The sequence below is a fragment of the Mirounga angustirostris genome, unplaced genomic scaffold (assembly GCF_029215605.1).
Source record: "Mirounga angustirostris isolate CCGP_5_RB_7025 unplaced genomic scaffold, mMirAng1.0.hap1 SCAF_2, whole genome shotgun sequence".
NCBI classification, from domain to species: domain Eukaryota; kingdom Metazoa; phylum Chordata; class Mammalia; order Carnivora; family Phocidae; genus Mirounga; species Mirounga angustirostris.
The window spans coordinates 83735208-83753755 of NW_026991710.1; the positions used below are offsets into that span (position 1 = coordinate 83735208).

General features: G+C 36.6%; 1 protein-coding gene and 1 pseudogene across 8 annotated transcripts in view; both read left to right on the forward strand.

The window, feature by feature from the left end:
- Window positions 1–18548, forward strand: part of BANK1 (B cell scaffold protein with ankyrin repeats 1) — a 325956-nt gene that overhangs the window by 94247 nt on the left and 213161 nt on the right. For all 8 annotated transcript variants that reach the window (XM_064584865.1, XM_064584869.1, XM_045880678.3 and 5 more), the window contains 2 exons: window positions 4516–4654; window positions 13464–13603. In XM_064584865.1, coding sequence (XP_064440935.1) covers window positions 4516–4654; window positions 13464–13603 — 279 coding nt within the window. The remainder of the gene's footprint in view (window positions 1–4515; window positions 4655–13463; window positions 13604–18548) is intronic.
- Window positions 5639–5759, forward strand: LOC123849047 (U4 spliceosomal RNA; annotated as a pseudogene).

Sequence of the window (18548 nt, forward strand, 5' to 3'; positions counted from 1 at the left end):
ATTCTTTCTCTTCTCCTGCTGGGTTTAGGCTTTATTTGCTGTTCTTTCTCCAGCTCCTAATCCAGGTGTAGGGTTAGGTTGTGTATTTGAGACCTTTCTTGTTTCTTGAGAAAGGCTTGTATTGCTATATATACTTTCCTCTTAGGACCGCCTTTGCTGTATCCCAAAGATTTTAAACAGTTGTGTTTTCATTTTCATTTGTTTCCATGAATTTTTTAAATTCTTCTTTAATTACCTTGTTCACCCATTCATTCTTTAGTGGGATGCTCTTTAGCCTCCATGTATTTGAGTTCTTTCCAACTTTCCTCTTGTGATTGAGTTCTAGTTTCAAAGCATTGTGGTCCGAAAATGCAGGGAATGATCCCAATCTTTTGGTACCAGTTGAGACCTGATTTGTGACCTAGGATGTGATCTATTCTGGAGAATATTCCATGGGCACTAGAGAAGAATGTGTATTCCATTGTTTTGGGATGGAGTGTTCTGAATATATCTGTGAAGTCCATTTGGTCCAATGTGTCATTTAAAGTCTTTATTTCCTTGTTGATCTTTTGCTTAGACGATCTATCCATTTCAGTGGGGGGGTGGGTGGTAAAGTCCCCCACTATTATTGTATTTTTGTTGATGTGTTTCTTTGCTTTTGTTATTAATTGGCTTATATAATTGGCTTCTCCCATGTTGGGGCATAGATATTTACAATTGTTAGATCTTCTTGTTGGATAGACCCTTTAAGTAGGATATAGTGTCCTTCCTCATCTCTTATTACAGTCCTTGGTTTAAAATCTAATTTGTCTTATATACAGATTTCCACCCCAGTATTCTTTTGGTGTCCATTAGCATGGTAAATGGTTTTCCACCCCCTCACTTTCAATCTGGGGGTGTCTTTGGGTCTAAAATGAGTCTCTTGCAGACAGCATATTGATGGGTCTTGTTTTTTTATCCAATCTGATAGCCTGTGTCTTTTGATTGGGGCATTTAGCCCATTTACATTCAGGGTAACTATTGAAAGATAGGAATTTAGTGCCATTGTATTGCCTGTAAGATGACTGTTACTGTATATTGTCTGTGTTCCTTTCTGGTCTATGTTGCTTTTAGGCTCTCTCTTTGCTTAGAGGACCCCTTTCAATATTTCTTGTAGGGCTGGTTTCCTGTTTGCAAATTCCTTTAGTTTCTGTTTGTCCTGGAAGCTTTTTATCTCTCCTTCTATTTTCAATGATAGCCTAGCTGGATGCAGTATTCTTGGCTGCATATTTTTCTTTTAGTGCTCTGAATATATCATGCCAGTCCTTTCTGGCCTGCCAGGTCTCTGTGGATAGGTCTGTTGCCAATCTAGTGTTTCTACTGTTGTAGGTTACATATCTCTTCTCCCGAGCTGCTTTTAGGGTTTTCTCTTTGTCTCTGAGACTCGTAAGTTTTACTATTAGATGTCAGGGTGTTGACCTATTTTTATTGATATTGAGGGGGTTTTCTGTGCCTCCTGGATTTTGATGCCTATTTCCTTCCCCAGATTAGGGAAGTTCTCTGCTATAATTTGCTCCATTATACCTTCTGCCCCTCTCTCTCTTTCTTCTTCTTCTTCTGGGATTCCAATTATTCTAATGTTGTTTTTTTTTATGGTATCACTTATCTCTCGAATTCTGCCCTCCTGATCCAGTAGTTGTTTATCTCTCTTTTTCTCAGCTTCCTTATTTTCCATCATTTGGTCTTCTATATCACTAATTCTCTCTTCTGCCTCATTTATCCTAGCAGTTAGAGTCTCCATTTTTTATTGCACCTCATTAATAGCCTTTTTGACTTTGACTTGGTTAGATTTTATTTCTTTTATTTCTCCAGAAAGATTTCTCCAATAACTTCCATGCTTTTTTCAAGCCCAGCTAGTATCTTTAAAATCATCATTCTGAACTCTAGTTCCGACATCTTACTAATGTCCATATTGATTAGGTCCCTGGCAGTCGGTACTGCCTCTTGTTCTTTTTGTTGAGGTGATTTTTTTCTGTCTTGTCATTTTGTCCAGAGGAGAAAAGATGAATGAGAGAACAAAATGCTAACAGGGTAACAATGTCCCCAGAAAATATACACTAAACAGAACAGAAAAGATCTGAAACCAGTGGAAAAGAAAGGGAAAGAAAGAAAAAAGAACAACAACAACAAAAAGATAAAGATAAAAACAAACAAAAACAAAACAAAACAAAAAAAACAGAATATGATCAAATATGATCAGGCTGGTGCATAAATCAGTGCCACACACTAGATTTGGGGCGTATTTTGGTCTGTTAGAAAAAAGTGCCTCCCAAAATTTTAAAGAAAGAAAAACTTATATATGTACAAAAATAAGGGTTAATACGATGAAGGGTTGGAATATGACTGTAAAGATGAAAATTATAAAAGATTTTATAAAAGGAATTGATAAGAAGTTGGTTGAAAAAAGAAAGAAGATTTAAAAAAAAAGGGGGAGGAGAGAATGTGATCAGGTAGGAGACTAGAACAAAGCCATACACTAGAGATTTAGGGTATATTTTGATCTGTTAGAAGAAACTATCACAAAATTTTACAGAGAGAACAACTTATATATATATACCAAAAATAAGGGTAACTACTATGAAGGGATAGAATATGACTCTAAAAATGAAAAATAAGAGATTTTTTTAAAAGGGGTTGATTAAGATGTTGGTTGAGAAAAAGAAAAATTCAAAAAAATAAAATAAAAAAGTTTAAAAAAAATTAGCTTTGAAAGACTAAAGAATCATGGAAAAAAAGCCATGGACTCTTTGTGCAATATTCCCCTAGCGCTGGAGTTCTGCCGTTCTCATTGATGGGTAAACTTGGTCTTAGCAGGCTGTTCTCGCTGATCTTCTGGGGGAGGGGCCTGTTGCCCTGGTTCCTGAATGTCTTTGCTGGAGGCGGAATTGCCCCACCCTTGCCAGGTCCAGGCTAAGTAATCTGCCCGGGTTTGCTCTCGGGAGCTTTTGTTCCCTGCAAGCTTTCCCTACAGCTTTGGAGGATAAGAGTGAGAATGGCAGCCTCCCAGTCTCCGCCCCGGAGGAGCTGAGAACTCGGGGCCCGCTCCTCAGTGAGACCCCAAAGAAAAGCAGTCAGTCACTCCCTGTCTCCCCATCTCCAGCCACACTCCGTGCTCACCCGGTCTGTGACCGAGCATTTCTCTCTGGCACCCGATCCCGTGTGGAGTCTCCAAACCCAGCAGATCCCTGCGGTGCACTCCCGCATTGCTCCTCCCTGGGGAGGAAGGGGAGTCTCCCCAGATCTGCTGCTTGTTGGGTCCCTGCTGGAGGAGCAGTGGCCTGACTGTGCCTGGATCACGGTTTATGGCAACCCGGAGCTGTGAGCCCACTCCTCGGCTCCGACTCTGCAGCCGACTTCCCTGCTCCGATACCTGGGAGCTCTGCCGCATTCAGGCACCCCCAGTCTTTCTGTGACCCCGAGGGTCCTGAGACCACACTGTCCCAGCTAGGGTTCCACCCCCCGCTTAGCCACTGGAGCGACGTCCCTCAGCAGAGCCGACTTCTAAAAGTTCTGATTTTCTGCTCTGCTACTCTTATCACTTGCCAGAAGCGGCTGACAGAGGCCCCCTCCCCTGCCGTCTATCTTCCCGAATATCGCCTCGGATTCACTTGTCCTTCTACCTTCCAGAAGGTGGTCACTTTTCTGTTCAGAAAGTTGTTGCTATTCTTTTCTTTGATCTCCTGTTGAGTTTGTAGGTGTTCAGAATGGTTTGGTCCCTATCTAGCTGAATTCCTGAGACCATATGAAATCCAGGTCTCCTACTCCTCCACCACTTTGGTCCTCCCCCTTAATGTCAATCTTTTTATGCCTAATTATTTTTTCTAGATTTTTTTTTCCAAAAGAGTTTTCAATAACCCTTTTTTGCCTTATGTACATAGACTTAGCTTTTCTACCTCAATAAAATCTTAAAACTTTTAGATTTATAACCTTTAGTCAACTCAGTAACCTTCACAGATACTCATCACAAATAAAGAGAGAATCTCTATTAGGTAAGATTTAAAACTATTGGACATTTAAAACATTGGACATTAAAGCTCATATTTAAAATATTAAGAGATCTTAGAGCTAAACTTATTCAACCCTCTCATTTATAGATAAATGTACCAAGTTCTAGGTGAAGGAAAAGGATTTGGGGAAAAAAAGGATTTGGTTGCAAATTATAGCTCCCTGGAGATCTGTGAAGTGATGCTCATTACCCTGAGATAGGGAGCCTCACAAACAGGGACGAATCAAGAGGAAAAGGGAACAACTGTGTCCTCACTGTTTTTTCAGTTGCCAAAGATGGGGTTGGAGAAAAAAACAGACGCAAAGTTGATAAAGTTGAAATGTAGTGAGAATCACATTTATGTATTTTATTTCTGAACATAGTTGAAAATATGGACATGGTGGAAGACATAATTATCATGTGCAAACTTTGTCATTAATAAATATAATGTGTTTTTTGGTTAATGTAAACTTTTTCAAGGCCCTAATTGGGTAATATTTTTTATCTTATAGAATCCTGGTGAAATATTTATTATTTTGAGAGATGAAGTCGTTGGTGATACTGTGGAGGTTGAATTTACATCAAATAGTAAATGTGTTAGGACACAGCCAACCCGTTGGAATAAGACAGTCTGGTGGATGAAAGCTTTAGGTAAGAAACTTTTTTATGCATTAATAAATATAAAACATCATCCTGAGTTTCTTTCAATAAATTTATGATAAATAGTTTCACTTCCTTCCAGAAACTAATATTGTTCTGCAGGTGCTTCCTGTGTGTAGCTTTCACATACCCGAGGTGGTTGTTAGTAATCTGGATTCTCAAAAGCATGAAAGTGTAATTTATGAGAAATTAGCTTGTGCACCATGTGGTGAAATGACCACCCGCAATATCACATCGTTTTAAATACATCAACAGAGAGCACTTTAATATATGTCAGTAATTCAATATGGAACTAAAAATATTTGCTTTATTGTAATAGGATTAATGAACATTTGGACTTTCATTCATGACCTCTTTCCTTTCCTTTTTTTTTTTTTTTTTTTGCCATGCCTGTGAATATATTTTTGGATTCTTTGAAAGCATGATTCTTTTTCACTATTTATCACCATGGTACCATTTCTATGTACAATCTTCCCTCTTTTCCTTATTTAATTTATGAGGTTAACCATTTTATTATCCACCTTTGTTTGCAGCATTATAAATTGTATCAGATTTAAAATTCTAGATGGAATAGCCACACCTGACACAAGAATTGTATTTAAAATAAAATCTACTATGTTAATTTCTGATGTTTTGATATAAATGTAAGACTATTTGGTTTTTGAATTTATGATATCATTTTACAATCAAAGAATAAAATTACCTTATAAAAGTTGACAAATGTGAAATTTATAAAATATTTTACAATAAAAAGTACATAATCTTATTATGAATCTAGAAATGTAGTAAAAACATTTAAAATTAAATACTATGTCAAATGCATCCTGAACTTTTTTTTTCTCTTGGAATGTAGCTATTATGAAGCCCTTTTATAGAACACTTACAAACAATTCTATTGTGTTATGAAAAGTATGCATCTCCTCTATGGATTTCCTTACACAGGTTAGTCCAGAGTTGAATTATAGAAAAGGAAGGAGCTTTGCGCAGTGGCAGTATCGTAGCCAATGAGGTTTATCTGAGGCGTGATTATAGCTAATAGAAAAGGAAGGACTGTACACCAAACATTTATAAACATTTCAGATACTGGTCCCTGTCATGGACAAAGATATGTAGAAGTGAGATGAGAAAGAACTTTGTCTCTTTTCTTTCTCTTCCAAAGCCCCTTATTTATGCCACATTTTAAAATGATTTAATGAACATTAATTTCTAACTAATTAGTTTTCAAGTTTAAACTAAATCTAGTTAGACTAAAATTGCTACAGAAAAATCAATATTGCAAATTTATAAGTACTTAGATAATATTTCCCAAATAGCAAATCAAAGTGTCAAATAAAATTATTTGCATTAAGATTATATGTTCAGTTTACCTAGTAGCTAAGAGCAATACAAAGAACAAATTATGTCAAAATGCAGATGTTTTTCAGAAAAGCAGAAAACTAATAGTCTACACCTTTCAAGATATACATATCTTGTATGGTATGGCCAGAATATTGGCCAAGCCATATCCTGTCTATGTGGTTGAACAGCAAATTTGTAGTAAAAAACAAGTAAACCACTCTTTACCAGTTATGCTATTTAACCTCTCCAACTCTTATTTTCAATTAGTATGTTCTGGAAATTAATGAGAAATTTTCTTACCAAATGTAACAGTATATAGGACGGTTCCATGAATGTGTATGGGAAAATGGATGGGACGTGCCTCAGTAGAAATGGCCCCAGAGTCTTATTTTTTCTGCCTCATGCTACTGTTTGTTAACATTTTTTTAACCCTAGCAAGAACTTCATTTTACATCATAACTCAGTACATACTCAGAAATATATAATTAAAGCAAAGGTAGTCATTAGAGTAACAGTTTTAGCCTTGATATGTGAAGAACTTAGAAGTTGTCACTCCTATTCTTATAACAAGAAAAAACTAAACAAACTGAAAAATCAATGACTTCTTGAACTCTTCAGAGAACTAAGGTTGCAGGGCAAACCACCATCCCAAAATCTTGAGAGGAAAATAAATCAAGAGAGTGATGTCCAAGATCTGCTTGGCTGGAGCAGAAGTCACTGGAGCCATAAAGTGGTAGGCACACTTAAATGGTAATTTTGATGAATTGCTGGGGGTGGGGTGTGGACTAGCTCAAGAGTAAGAAACCCCTGACAGCATCCATAATTTTGTGGGATTCGCCTCCAGGAACCCTACCAGGTTCACATAGTGAAGATCTGAGGAAGATCTTCTAGAGGCTCTGCCAGGGTTAGAGGAAGAATAATCATGGTGAAATACTCCCCATATAATCTCCATAGCAGTAGCTTACTCTCCAGGGGAAACCACTTTAAGAATGCCTTATCCCAGCAGGGGAAGGGCATCTATCCCATTGTAGCCCCCTCTAGCTTTTCTGTCTCACTTAAGGTTGGGAGGAAAGCGATGTCACAGGAGAAACACTTGTGAATGTGACAGCCTAGAGATACCAGCCCACTTGAAGACCAAGATTTAATCACAAGATTAGAATGCTTTCCCCCGCCCCAACCTGACCACCACCACAAAAGGGACTCAGTATAATGGCAGAAGGTTACAGTTGGAAATACTGCAAGATGCAGAATCTTTCTGAGGAGGAGTAGTAAGGGAAACAGGTCAAAAGGAAACACAAAAACAAGGATAAGAGAGGAATTTGAAGCCTCTGGCACCTACAGCTATAGCAGACATGAAATATGGCCCACCTCTCAGCCAGATTACTACAAATTCTCTCACTACATGCCTACCTACTTCAGTTCTTACACCCGACACAACATGTCTGGTTTTCAACAAATAATTACAAAACATGCCAAACAGCAAGAAAAAACATAGTCTAAAGAAATAAAGCAAATATCAGGCCAGAATTAGGTATGACACAGATGTTGGAATTATCATAGAGAATTTTAAATAACTATGATTAATATGTTAAGCACTGTAATGGAAAAATGAACAACATGCAAGAACATATGGGTAATATAAATAGAGAGATAGAAATTCTATTTCTTTTCATTTTCTTCAGTGCTAGTCAAAACCAACTAAACTGATACCATGTTGTGTTAGTGGGTCACAAACCATAGGTGGAGAACTATGCTCTGTAGCTACGCTGACCAATATGTTGACCACTAGCCACCATTAGTTACTTAAACTTTATTATAATTAAATGAAATTTAAAATTAATTCCCTCAGTTGCACTAACCATATTTCAAGTGCTTCGTTAGAACATATCCATCCTCTTGGAAAGTTTCGTTGAACAGCACTGAACAGCACAGTACAATAGAGTTCCTTTTTCTCTACACCAATTATGGAATAAGAGAGTGTCCAGCATGCTCTTTAAAGGCTAATGATTTGTCCAGAATCTTTAGTGTAGCCAAAGAAACAATTAACTAGTGGCCAAAAGCATTGTTTTTATTGTGTTTTGAGCCATTTACTGGGTAACTTTAGACAAGTCCCAATCGTGTCTCAACTTCTTTGTTGATAAAATAACTTCTCTAATTACATTTCAAATATTTATAGACATTTGGAGATAAGAGAGATAAGTTACAAGACAACACTTAAACATATCCAGCTGAGGAATAAAGTGTTAATCTCTCCCTCTAGCAATTCCTTTAAACATAAGGAGTGGCTTTTCTGGAATACCTCACCCTCAGCTTCTGGATAGGGTATGATAAACCATTTAAAAATTGGGGGGATCATCTTTCTCTCTAAGTATTGTACTCCTCATATTACGCCCTCTTTTCTCCCAGTCCTCTGTTTATATCTCTTGATATGAAAGCCACCAAATTTGTTCGTCCCCCTTCACCCTTGAGGAATCATGTTCAACAGAACTCCTAATTCCATGTTATCTCATATATAATCCCTGAACTCATTGGTGATTTCCAGGGCGAGGAAAGATCTCAATTAGTATCCCACACTAGGAAGAGTCTATACAGATTTAAGTCTCTAAAAAATTTTTTCTGTACTTCTTTGAATACCAAGTTAAGATGGAGGGATCTAAAACTAAAGTGGAAACATACCAGGGATCCTTCCCTATTATGGATGTATCAAGTTTAAAAGATGGCCTCCATCCTTCCAGTCTCTTTCTGGTGTAGAAAAATTGTTCATGTGATTTGATTTCTGATCATCTGGCTCATGATTTAATCAGCTGTGTTACTCAAAATGGGGTTTGCTCTCTGTAAATATTCTCTTGGGTGATACCCAGAGCTTCATGTACTAAATCTGACTGGTATTGAGGGCTGGTATGGCAGCTTCACAATATTGTCCCAGAGCAGACTTATTTCTACTAACCATTCCATAATCCCTAGGGTATAGCCATAATCATCATGGAGTAAGATGGCTTCTAAGACCCTTACTATCACTCCCAATTTTCGAACAACCTGATGAAGCACTGGTGTTCCAGCACCATCTCATATTGGATTGCAAAAGTCAATTCTATGCATCTCTTCTCTACTTCATATTCAGTGATATTACCTTGTGTATTAGTCTCCTTTGGCTGCCATAACAAAACTCCACAGGCTGGGTGGCTTAAACGACAGAAATTTATTTTCCTCACATTTCTGGAGGCTGGAAACCTAAGATCAAGGAACAAAAAAATTGGTTTCTGGCAAGACCTCTTTCCTTGGCTTGTAGGTGGCTACCTTCTTGCTCTGTCTTCCTGTGGCTTTTTCTCAGCGCATGGAACTGGGGGTGTCTCTTTCTCTTCTTATAAGGATACCAGTCCTATTAGATAAGGGCCCTACCCTATGACTTCAATTTAACTTTAATTATCTCATTAAAGGCCTTATCTCTAAATACAGTCACCTTGGGGGGTTAGGGCTTCAACATAGGAATTGGGGGATGGATGGAACACAATTCAGTCCATTGACTTTGGTTACTTGAAATCAGCCATGGTGGAAGTATATACAACACAGAAATTGGCAAAAACTATAAATCAGAACTTTTTGATTTTCTTTTTGGAGAGTCAGTTTATCAACACAACACTGGGATAAAGAAGGCCTCATTAAATTGAGAAGGTTTCTGTAAGACTCATCTGCTGATATCACATTAATCAGGACCTAATCCCAAGGTCATGTCTAGCTGAAAGGAAGAACAGAAAATCGAGTCTTTTTAGTTGGATAGCAATGTGCCCAGCAAAAATAAATAAATAACTAAAATAAAATCAGGATTCTGTTTCTAAAAGGTAGAGAATAAACTTTGGGATAGGCAACTAACATTCTCTTTTAGAAAATGGTACCCCTTAAAACCAAATAATAATAAAATAAATAAAATAAAATAAAAACAAAAACAAAACCAACTATTATTCCTTATTATTCCTTCCTTTCTTTGGATAGTTTCTCTTAGTCATTTTAAGTGTCTGTGCGTGTGTGCGTGTGTGCGTGTGTGTATGTGATAATACTCTCAGCATGTCACATACTCTGAAACCTACTTACAGCGTTCAGACCTCTCAGATTTTTCACCACCCAACCAACTCTTTGCCGTATTAATGTTCTTTTTAAATGTATGTTTGTTTCTAATTTGGTAACAATTCAGAAAAAAACAAAATTATGTTCAAGTACAATTATGCCAACCAGTGAAGAAATCTTAAGATGCTCTTTTTCTAAATGGTATCTTTCCCTTCTCAGACACTTCCATGGCTTAACCTGATTTTTTTTATTTGAGAAAAATATCCTCTAATTCTGTCTTCTTTTTCCTCTCAGCTTAATAAATTCATACACTTATAATTACTTCATTTTCTAAAAAAACACACCTTTCTAATGGTATCCACAGGTCTGTCACTGACAGGAACTGCCTTGTGCTAAAGGAATTTGAAGTTACTCAGGAACTTGCAGTAGTCTCAGCTTATGCCAAAAGTTATAAAAATACATGTGGAGTCTTTAAACTAGAAATATCAACTAATGTTTACTCAGAAGGAAGAGGGTATTCCTCTGTTACGTGTAGCTCAGCCAGAAAAATACTTTACACAGCAGGGGGACAACCAATTAAGAGTTGAAAGGAATGTAAAAATATCCACAAAGATATAGAATCTCTTTATTAATTAAGAAACTGTTCCGGATAATGTAAATTATAATTTCATATTTCATTAAAAGAGCATGAAAAATACTTTAGGATGTGCCAAATATTATGCTTAACCTGCATAGAAAAATAACAACAATTGATAAGAAATTTTTCTAAATATCATAATTGAAGAGGGCAGTTTTAATATATATTAAATTGGTATCAATTTTTAGGCAAGAACAAGGTTTTGAAACCACCAATATTTACTTAATAATAATGTTCTAATCAAAAGAAAACCATATTGATTTCAGTTCCCATGGAAACACTAGGTGGGTTCATGAAGATCTACCATGTGATAAAGGGCTAAAGTTGGTTGATAAAGGAACACAGCTTCACAGACAAGGGAAATACAGAAAGCAAACAGCTCTTAAGTTACTGGATTTGTGAAATATGTATTTTTAAAGAATTAGTGAAGGTAGTTCTGACTATTCAAAAACACTTTAGTTTATGTTTTCTGTAAACTGTTTCAGTTTGTCCCTCATCTGGAAGGACAGACCACTTAAAATCCCAGAGACAGTGCAGGTTGACAAAGAATTTTAAATGAGATGTGAAATTTGAGTAGAATTCCTTTTTTACTGTTGCTCCTCTATAAGTTTGCTTTCTTGTGTATCTGTGTTTGATGTGGGCAAGAAGTTCCATCTTCTATCTTCTTTTTTTTTTTTCTTAACATATATTGCATTACTTGTTTCAGAGGTACAGATCTGTGATTCAACAGTCTTGCACAATTCACAGCGCTCACCATAGCACATGGAACACTACATCAAAAACTAATGATGTAATGTATGGTGATTAACATAACAATAAAAAATTTAAAAAAAAGAAGTTCCATCTTCTTACACTATAAGCATTTTTTCCTCTCCATAGCTGACTCCAGTACCCTTGCTTGGTTTTGTGATCTTGACCTGTATTCGTGTGTACTTCTAGTGTTAAATGTTACTTCCCGACTTTAGATAGTAAATAGCAGAATTCACTTTCCCTCTCTTCTGAGTCCTTAAGTTAATTGGCTTTTATTTGTATTAAAGAGCTATAAGATGTAGATATTATAATGGCCACACTCAAAATAAAATAATGCTCAGGTGGTACAGGGTGCTGTTTATGAAAAGGCCAATTCAACAATACATATTTAAGGAGGACCTCCCAGCCAGATGAATCCATAAGGAATCCTCCAAGGTCTTGATTTAATAACTGACATTCAATAGATAAGAAAATGTATACAGCAAAGACAGTACTTCAAAGGACATCTCTTGGGAAGATTATTCTAAAATCAATATCATTATCAATAGATCTAATGGTACAAGTTATCAAGAATAAATCAGTTCATTTGCTTTCATGTTAGATTTTAAAGAATTAGAATATTTTAAGTATCCTATATCAAAGAGCTACCAATACATACCTCATCAGGTATCTCTCATGATTCATTGCCTGACTTTCTTTCAGAAGGTGAACACCCCATTGCAAACTCTAATCTCTTTCCTGATAAACAAAATCAATATCTTCTTTCAAAATTGTCTTTCTGAAATCTACCAAAATTGATTTCCTTGACTACAGTAACTCCAGAACCCTCTTTACTATATGTAGGCCTCTTCAGCTGATGAAATATACTTTTGTTGCATTTTCTCTTACCTTATCTACTGGATGGACTTACTTTGGGAGGAGAGAACTTTTACACATATATTTTCTTTATAATACAGGTTAGGTGTCTAGTCAAGCAATATGGGAAGAGAAAATTACAGCTTCTTGATCTAATTAAGCTTAAGATTGCTTTTGCTGGCTTTAAATCTCTCTGAGCAAAATTATAAGAGGTCATTTAATCTCTTCAGGAGATAAAGTAAAATTAATGCTTAAACCTTAGAAACTTTTAAATATTCAAAGCTTCGTCAGGTGCCTAAGGTTAGAACAGGCATTTTTGGTTTTGTACCGAATGGCTTATATTCCAACCCCCAGATGTCTGGGTGACAGTCTTCCAGGAGAATTTGGGAAATATCTCCATGGCCGAGAGTCAGATTTTTTAAAGCAAATGGATTTCAAGGCTTAATTTTGTTTACTTTTGTTACAATAAAACAAAATAACTTTCTTACTGAAATGATTGTTTATTGTTATTCTTTCATAGGGAACCCAACATTCTTAGGAAACTCTAACTCTGTTGGTATGTTAATGCAGAATTCACAAGGTATCATATCAGTCACTTTGAACAACTTTTCACAAAAAGGGTTTTGATGAATGTATAGTATAAATAGTACTTAAATAGCAGGATATTAAACCTTGCCTTCCCAAGGGTTTTTCACTGTAATCAATTGCATAAGAGTTCAGTGATTTCAATCGATTCTACTCTTTCTCTTTCCAAATACAATTTTGAGAAACTTGCCTATAATTAATGCAAATTTTCTTAAGATTATTAACAGATACACAACTTTAAATGAATGATTGCATCATTATAAATTCTAAAGTATTATGTAAAGATAATTATAGATTCCATCAAAAAAGAAGTTTAGTAGTAGGAAGGAAGGATTTAGGGCTTTGCTTTTACCATAATTTTAGCATGTTTTGATCTTGTAAGGTTTTATTTAAGTAAGTATAAAATTGTACATTATATTCTTTGGATACTAAGGATAAAAAAAAACATTTAGTGCTAGAAGTCAGTAAAATTGTTATGAATTCTTAAATATTCCTCCATATTTTCTAACAGATATAATAATAGAATACATGCATTGTATACTCAGCTCTTAACTCTTGTTTGTATTTTATAAGATTTTCCTGCTGGCTCTGTCAATGTCCACGTCTACTGCGATGGAGTCATGAAGGCCACAACAGAGATGAAATACTCTACAACAGTAAAGCCTGTGGAAAACCTACTGGGAATGGCACATCCAGGAGATGGTGTGTGCCAGGTAAGTGGATCTTTCCATGAAGTTGGTAACAAGCCAAAGAGCCAATGCCTGTTAACAGAATGCATGCTTTGGTATAAAGTCTGAATGTTGGTTGAATAAGAATGAATTACGGATCAATAGGGAGGGAGGAAATGGACTTCTGTGGTGCAGAGATACAGATGAATTAGTTTGCTTAACTCAAGTCCTTCCAGATAATGTCACTGGGAGACAGGTTCTCCATTACAAAATCGCTTTTGTGATGGACTCATTTTAAAGTTGTCACAGAGCAGATGAAGAAAGACAGAAGGATTAGACAGAACTCTTTTTTGATTTTTTTTTTTAAAGATTTTATTTATTTATTTGAGACAGAATGAGAAAGGCAGAGAGCACATGAGAGGGGGGAGGGTCAGAGGGAGGAGCAGACTCCCTGCAGAGCAGGGAGCCTGATGCGGGACTCGACTCCGGGACTCCAGGATCATGACCTGAGCCGAAGGCAGTCGCTTAACCAACTGAGCCACCCAGGCGCCCGGATTAGACAGAACTCTTAAGAAACGAATATCCTCTTTATCCAGATCTGGACAGTGCAAAATAAAAGTCAGATCATCTGATGCTTTGAGGCTCAGGAGTCAGACAAACCAAGAACACTACCAAAAAGGGAGCCTAGGGCATTAATCTAGGAATTGTTATTTTCATGTGGAAATTTCCAAGCTTGGTGTGTTTTTCTTAGTTTCATTTATTACTGTTACCTGATAGTGAAAATTATTGCTTTAAATTGTGTGTATTAGGAATTCCAGAACTGCTCAGATTTTCAGGGAAGTGTGCAAAGAGGCATTTTCAAGCCCCAGGTTCTTTCTCCAGAGTGACAAAGCATTACTCAGCAAGGAGGACTTGGTGAGGAGTTTCTAGTCTTCTCAAAAGGCCCTTGTTTGAAACAGTTACCAGTGAACGCCAATGCCCTCATGGGTATGGAATGCAACAATTATATTTTGATTCATCTTAAACCATTGGTTTAATTTCTGCATTTTATTTTGGTTTTGTGTTACCTGACCCACTTTCAAAAGAGAGAAAGCTTGTTTAATGTGGAACATTTATCCTTTATGTGCTTATTCCATCACAGTTTCAGAGTGAACTAAATGGCATTTCTTTTTATAGCTACTTGATAATTAGATTATACCCTTACTTAATTGCCTTGGGTTTTTGGCAGTGGACGGGGAGGGTAAAAGGGAGTAAAAGTGAAAAGAGGTAGCTAAACAATGAGATCTTCAAATTTACCACAAGACACTCTATAACGAAAGCATCAATGATAGTGTGGCTGACAGGTTGTCATGAAGCCTTATCTGTTTAAACTAGTTTGAAATTGGAGGCTTTGTTACTTATTTTGTGTGACACATTTTTCTATTAGAGCAATGGCAAAGGTAATAATGTCTTAGAGAAGGTTCAGGGAATAAAGTACCATTTGTCAAACTGGTGAGTCTAAGGACATTTGATAAAATGTCTATATTGTAATTGCAAAGCAAAAACAAAAGTATTAGCTTGAAATATGGATTATTTCGTTTTATTGTGACAAATCTACCTTATCTTCCACTTTAAAAACTCCATTCACTGCTAAAAGATTAACAAAAGTGATATACTGCATTATCAGCATTCAGTTAGCATAGAGGTATAGTAGCCCCCCCACCCCAACACATTTTTGTGTGGATTTTGCCTTTGGGGAGAAAAAAATTTTTGTATGCAAGAAGATTAAATATAATGTATGACTCTTGGGCAATTTTTCAGAGTGCTTTATTATGCCATGTCATGGTTTCTTCTACAGCTTTGAGTGAATACAAACTGTTTTGCATCATTTTCAGATAACTAGAAAATACTATTTCCTTTTCATCCTCGGTGGGTGTCAGAAATGAGAGGTGAGAAAGGGTTACGATTACATCTTAGGATTCTCCTCTTCACCTATCCCTGGTGGCCTAGCATAAGGAAGGATGCTGGACAGTCACAGCTTGATTCAGGCTTTTACTATCAGGAGAGAATCCCTTTGAACCTGAGTGAGTACTGAGAGGTAGAATTATTCTAACTTGGTGACAGCAGACCACAGCATGGTAAGAAGAGACATTAGGAGATTTAGTTTAACCTATACCACTTAAGATAGGCTTACGAGTTTTGCTACTGTCGTCAGGGGACCTAGACGTGTGATGAAATTAGATCGAACAAATTCTGAGACTGAGATCCCGGACCAGACTGAGCTGTACTATCGCAGGCCTGAAGGAGGGAAAAGGCTGCAATTCGGTCAGCCTCCTCAAAGCTTAGACCAGGAATGATGTAGGGTTCTCCAGTCCACTGACATCTGGACCATTTAAGTTACCCCTAGTATGAATTCATGGAGATAGTGAAAGGCAGACTCTATCCCTGATGAAAAAGAAGGAACCACAGGGGCATTCCTTGGTGTGTTTTAGGGTTGTTTGGCCTCAAAGGAGACGGCCCAGTCCCCACTGGGCTTCTGCTTGCAGGCATTTGGATTTCCCTTTTGACATTTGGCTTTGTTCCCAAGTAGATTATATTTTTAAAAATGTGCAAAAAGTTTTGCTTTTTCTTGCCAGCATAGAACATTACAGTAATTGTTTCTTTCATATGCTTGCTACTCTGTGACTTTATTGGGAAATTTGGATATTTTGCAGATAGTTCACTGAACATCTCTAGTCAAAGAACAACATTCATTGTAATTTTATTCACTCTAGTTATCATGTATTTGTAAGAAAATAGACCAGCAGATTTCAATTTTTTCAGTATCTGATCTACTTCACTGAAATGGCATGGTGTAAGAGCCATCCTGAGTTTTTCTGTAAATTTTAATGGCAGATGTGATTTAAGTAATCTTAAAAATTAGTAGTAAGATACTTCCTATAATCATTTAAAAGCTATTGGGCATATAATAATGTGAACATTCTGTGAATTTGAGGAAAGGAATACTAATGAGAAATCTGTGGGTTTTATTTTTCAGTAATCCTAAAACTTATAATAAGAGACTTCATATTATCATTTAAAAGCTGTTGGGCATATAGCAAAATGACCATTCTGTGCACTTGAGAAAAGAAATGATGAGATACTTGATTTTCTTAGTTTATTTTTAATGATGTCCCTTAGATTTTAAATAGTTTACCTAAATCACCTTAATTATCCAACTGTTTCCTAAATCATTTCATCTTTTTTGGATAGATATTAAATCCCAGCATGTAGCCTCATAAAGGTACAATTTCCAGAGCATTACCTAAAACAACAAATTTAAGAGAGATTGAATGAAAAAAATCCAGAACCCAATTTGGGAAGATAATTAGAATTCAAATACTAGGGTTAGAAATACTAGTAACTCCCATTTAACTGAGATAATTAAAACCTTTGAGATTTTCATCCTATTTACAAAAGCATCTGGGGACAACCATAAAGTTAACTTTGTGTAGGAACAACTAGATACAATATAAGAAACCAAATTAGGTCAAAATGCTAAAGGAACATAGCAATTATTGATCAAAGCATTAGCATCCTATTCGTTAAAAGAGTTTTTGAAGTGGTAGCAAATACTTCTTCTTTGTTGTATTTCTTGTTGGTACAATGATATCTTTGTGCTGCATGTATTGATCATTTTGCACGGTTTACTTTATACTCACTGAAATCTTAGATTCATCTTCATGTTAGGGCACACTTCATTTCCAGTTTTTATTAAATTATGTATACGATTCAATCTTTGGTTTGCTGCTTGCAAATATTTTATACTGTATGAAGCCAGCTACAGTTGGGATGAGGGAGGATACAGGCATAGGGAACTCTGATATCATGAGGAACTTTGTAGTTGTAAATAGTTCTCTTAAATGTTAGTTTTTTCACAAGTTAAATTCAAATGTTAGCAGGGTTCTTCCTTAAAGAATTCTTCAGGAGATTCATCCCAAGGCCTTTGAGTAATTTTTTTTTTAGGTCCTTGTCTCCTTGGAAAGACTGGTGGACACCATCCTTCTTCTTATCATCAGCTCCTGTTGATAAGGGGTGCAAGTGCATCTAGTCTCTAAACTATACTGCACATAATGCCAGTGTTATCTAAGCTGCTCCCTTGCTACAGACTTTCGGTGACTCGCTGGATAAGGTCCAAACTCCTCTGAATGGCACACCAGGCTGCAGAGCCACAAATCTTTCCCAACATCAGCTCTTATGACAGTATACCCTCCATGTCTTCTTTTTTTTTTTTAAGATCTTATTTATTTATTTGACAGAGAGAGATAGCGAGAGCAGGGACACAAGCAGGGAGAGTGAGAGAGGGAGAAGCAGGCTTCCCACGGAGCAGGGAGCCCGATGCAGGGCTTGATCCCAGGACCCAGGGATCATGACCTGAGCGGAAGGCAGCCGCTTAACGACTGAGCCACCCAGGCGCCCCTCCCTCCATGTCTTCTTAATTCTCTCCATGAGTCCTATGTTTTAGCCCTCCAGGATTGCTCACTCTTAGAACATACTCAGCTCTTCCTTCCCTCCCCCTTCTTTAAGGTATGGGCATTGTGGTTTTCATCTTTGCATACCTAGTTACTTTCACACAATTAGCTCCTGACCCATGAGACACCATGAGACAAAAATGGGAAAACACAAGTGCTTGCTTTGTCCTCTAGTGCTAATTAAAAACATAAGTGGAAAACTATAGGTAATGTAAATGATAAGAAAGAGAATGAAAACTGCCTCTTAAAATACAGTTATTTATTTCTCAAACTGAATAAATGAATCTGATACTTATGAAAATGAAAAATGCTCAGAGGCCCTGGATACCAGAAAAGTGAAGAATTTGTGCTATAAACTTTTCACGTTCTACCTCAGAATGAACCGTATGTTCATCATGTAGCTCATTACTGACTTTTAACAGCTATACGGTTCCAGATTCCAGTCTTGCCTTCCTTTTGAATATTAAGGAAATGTTTGGTACTCAAAAAAAAAATGCCTA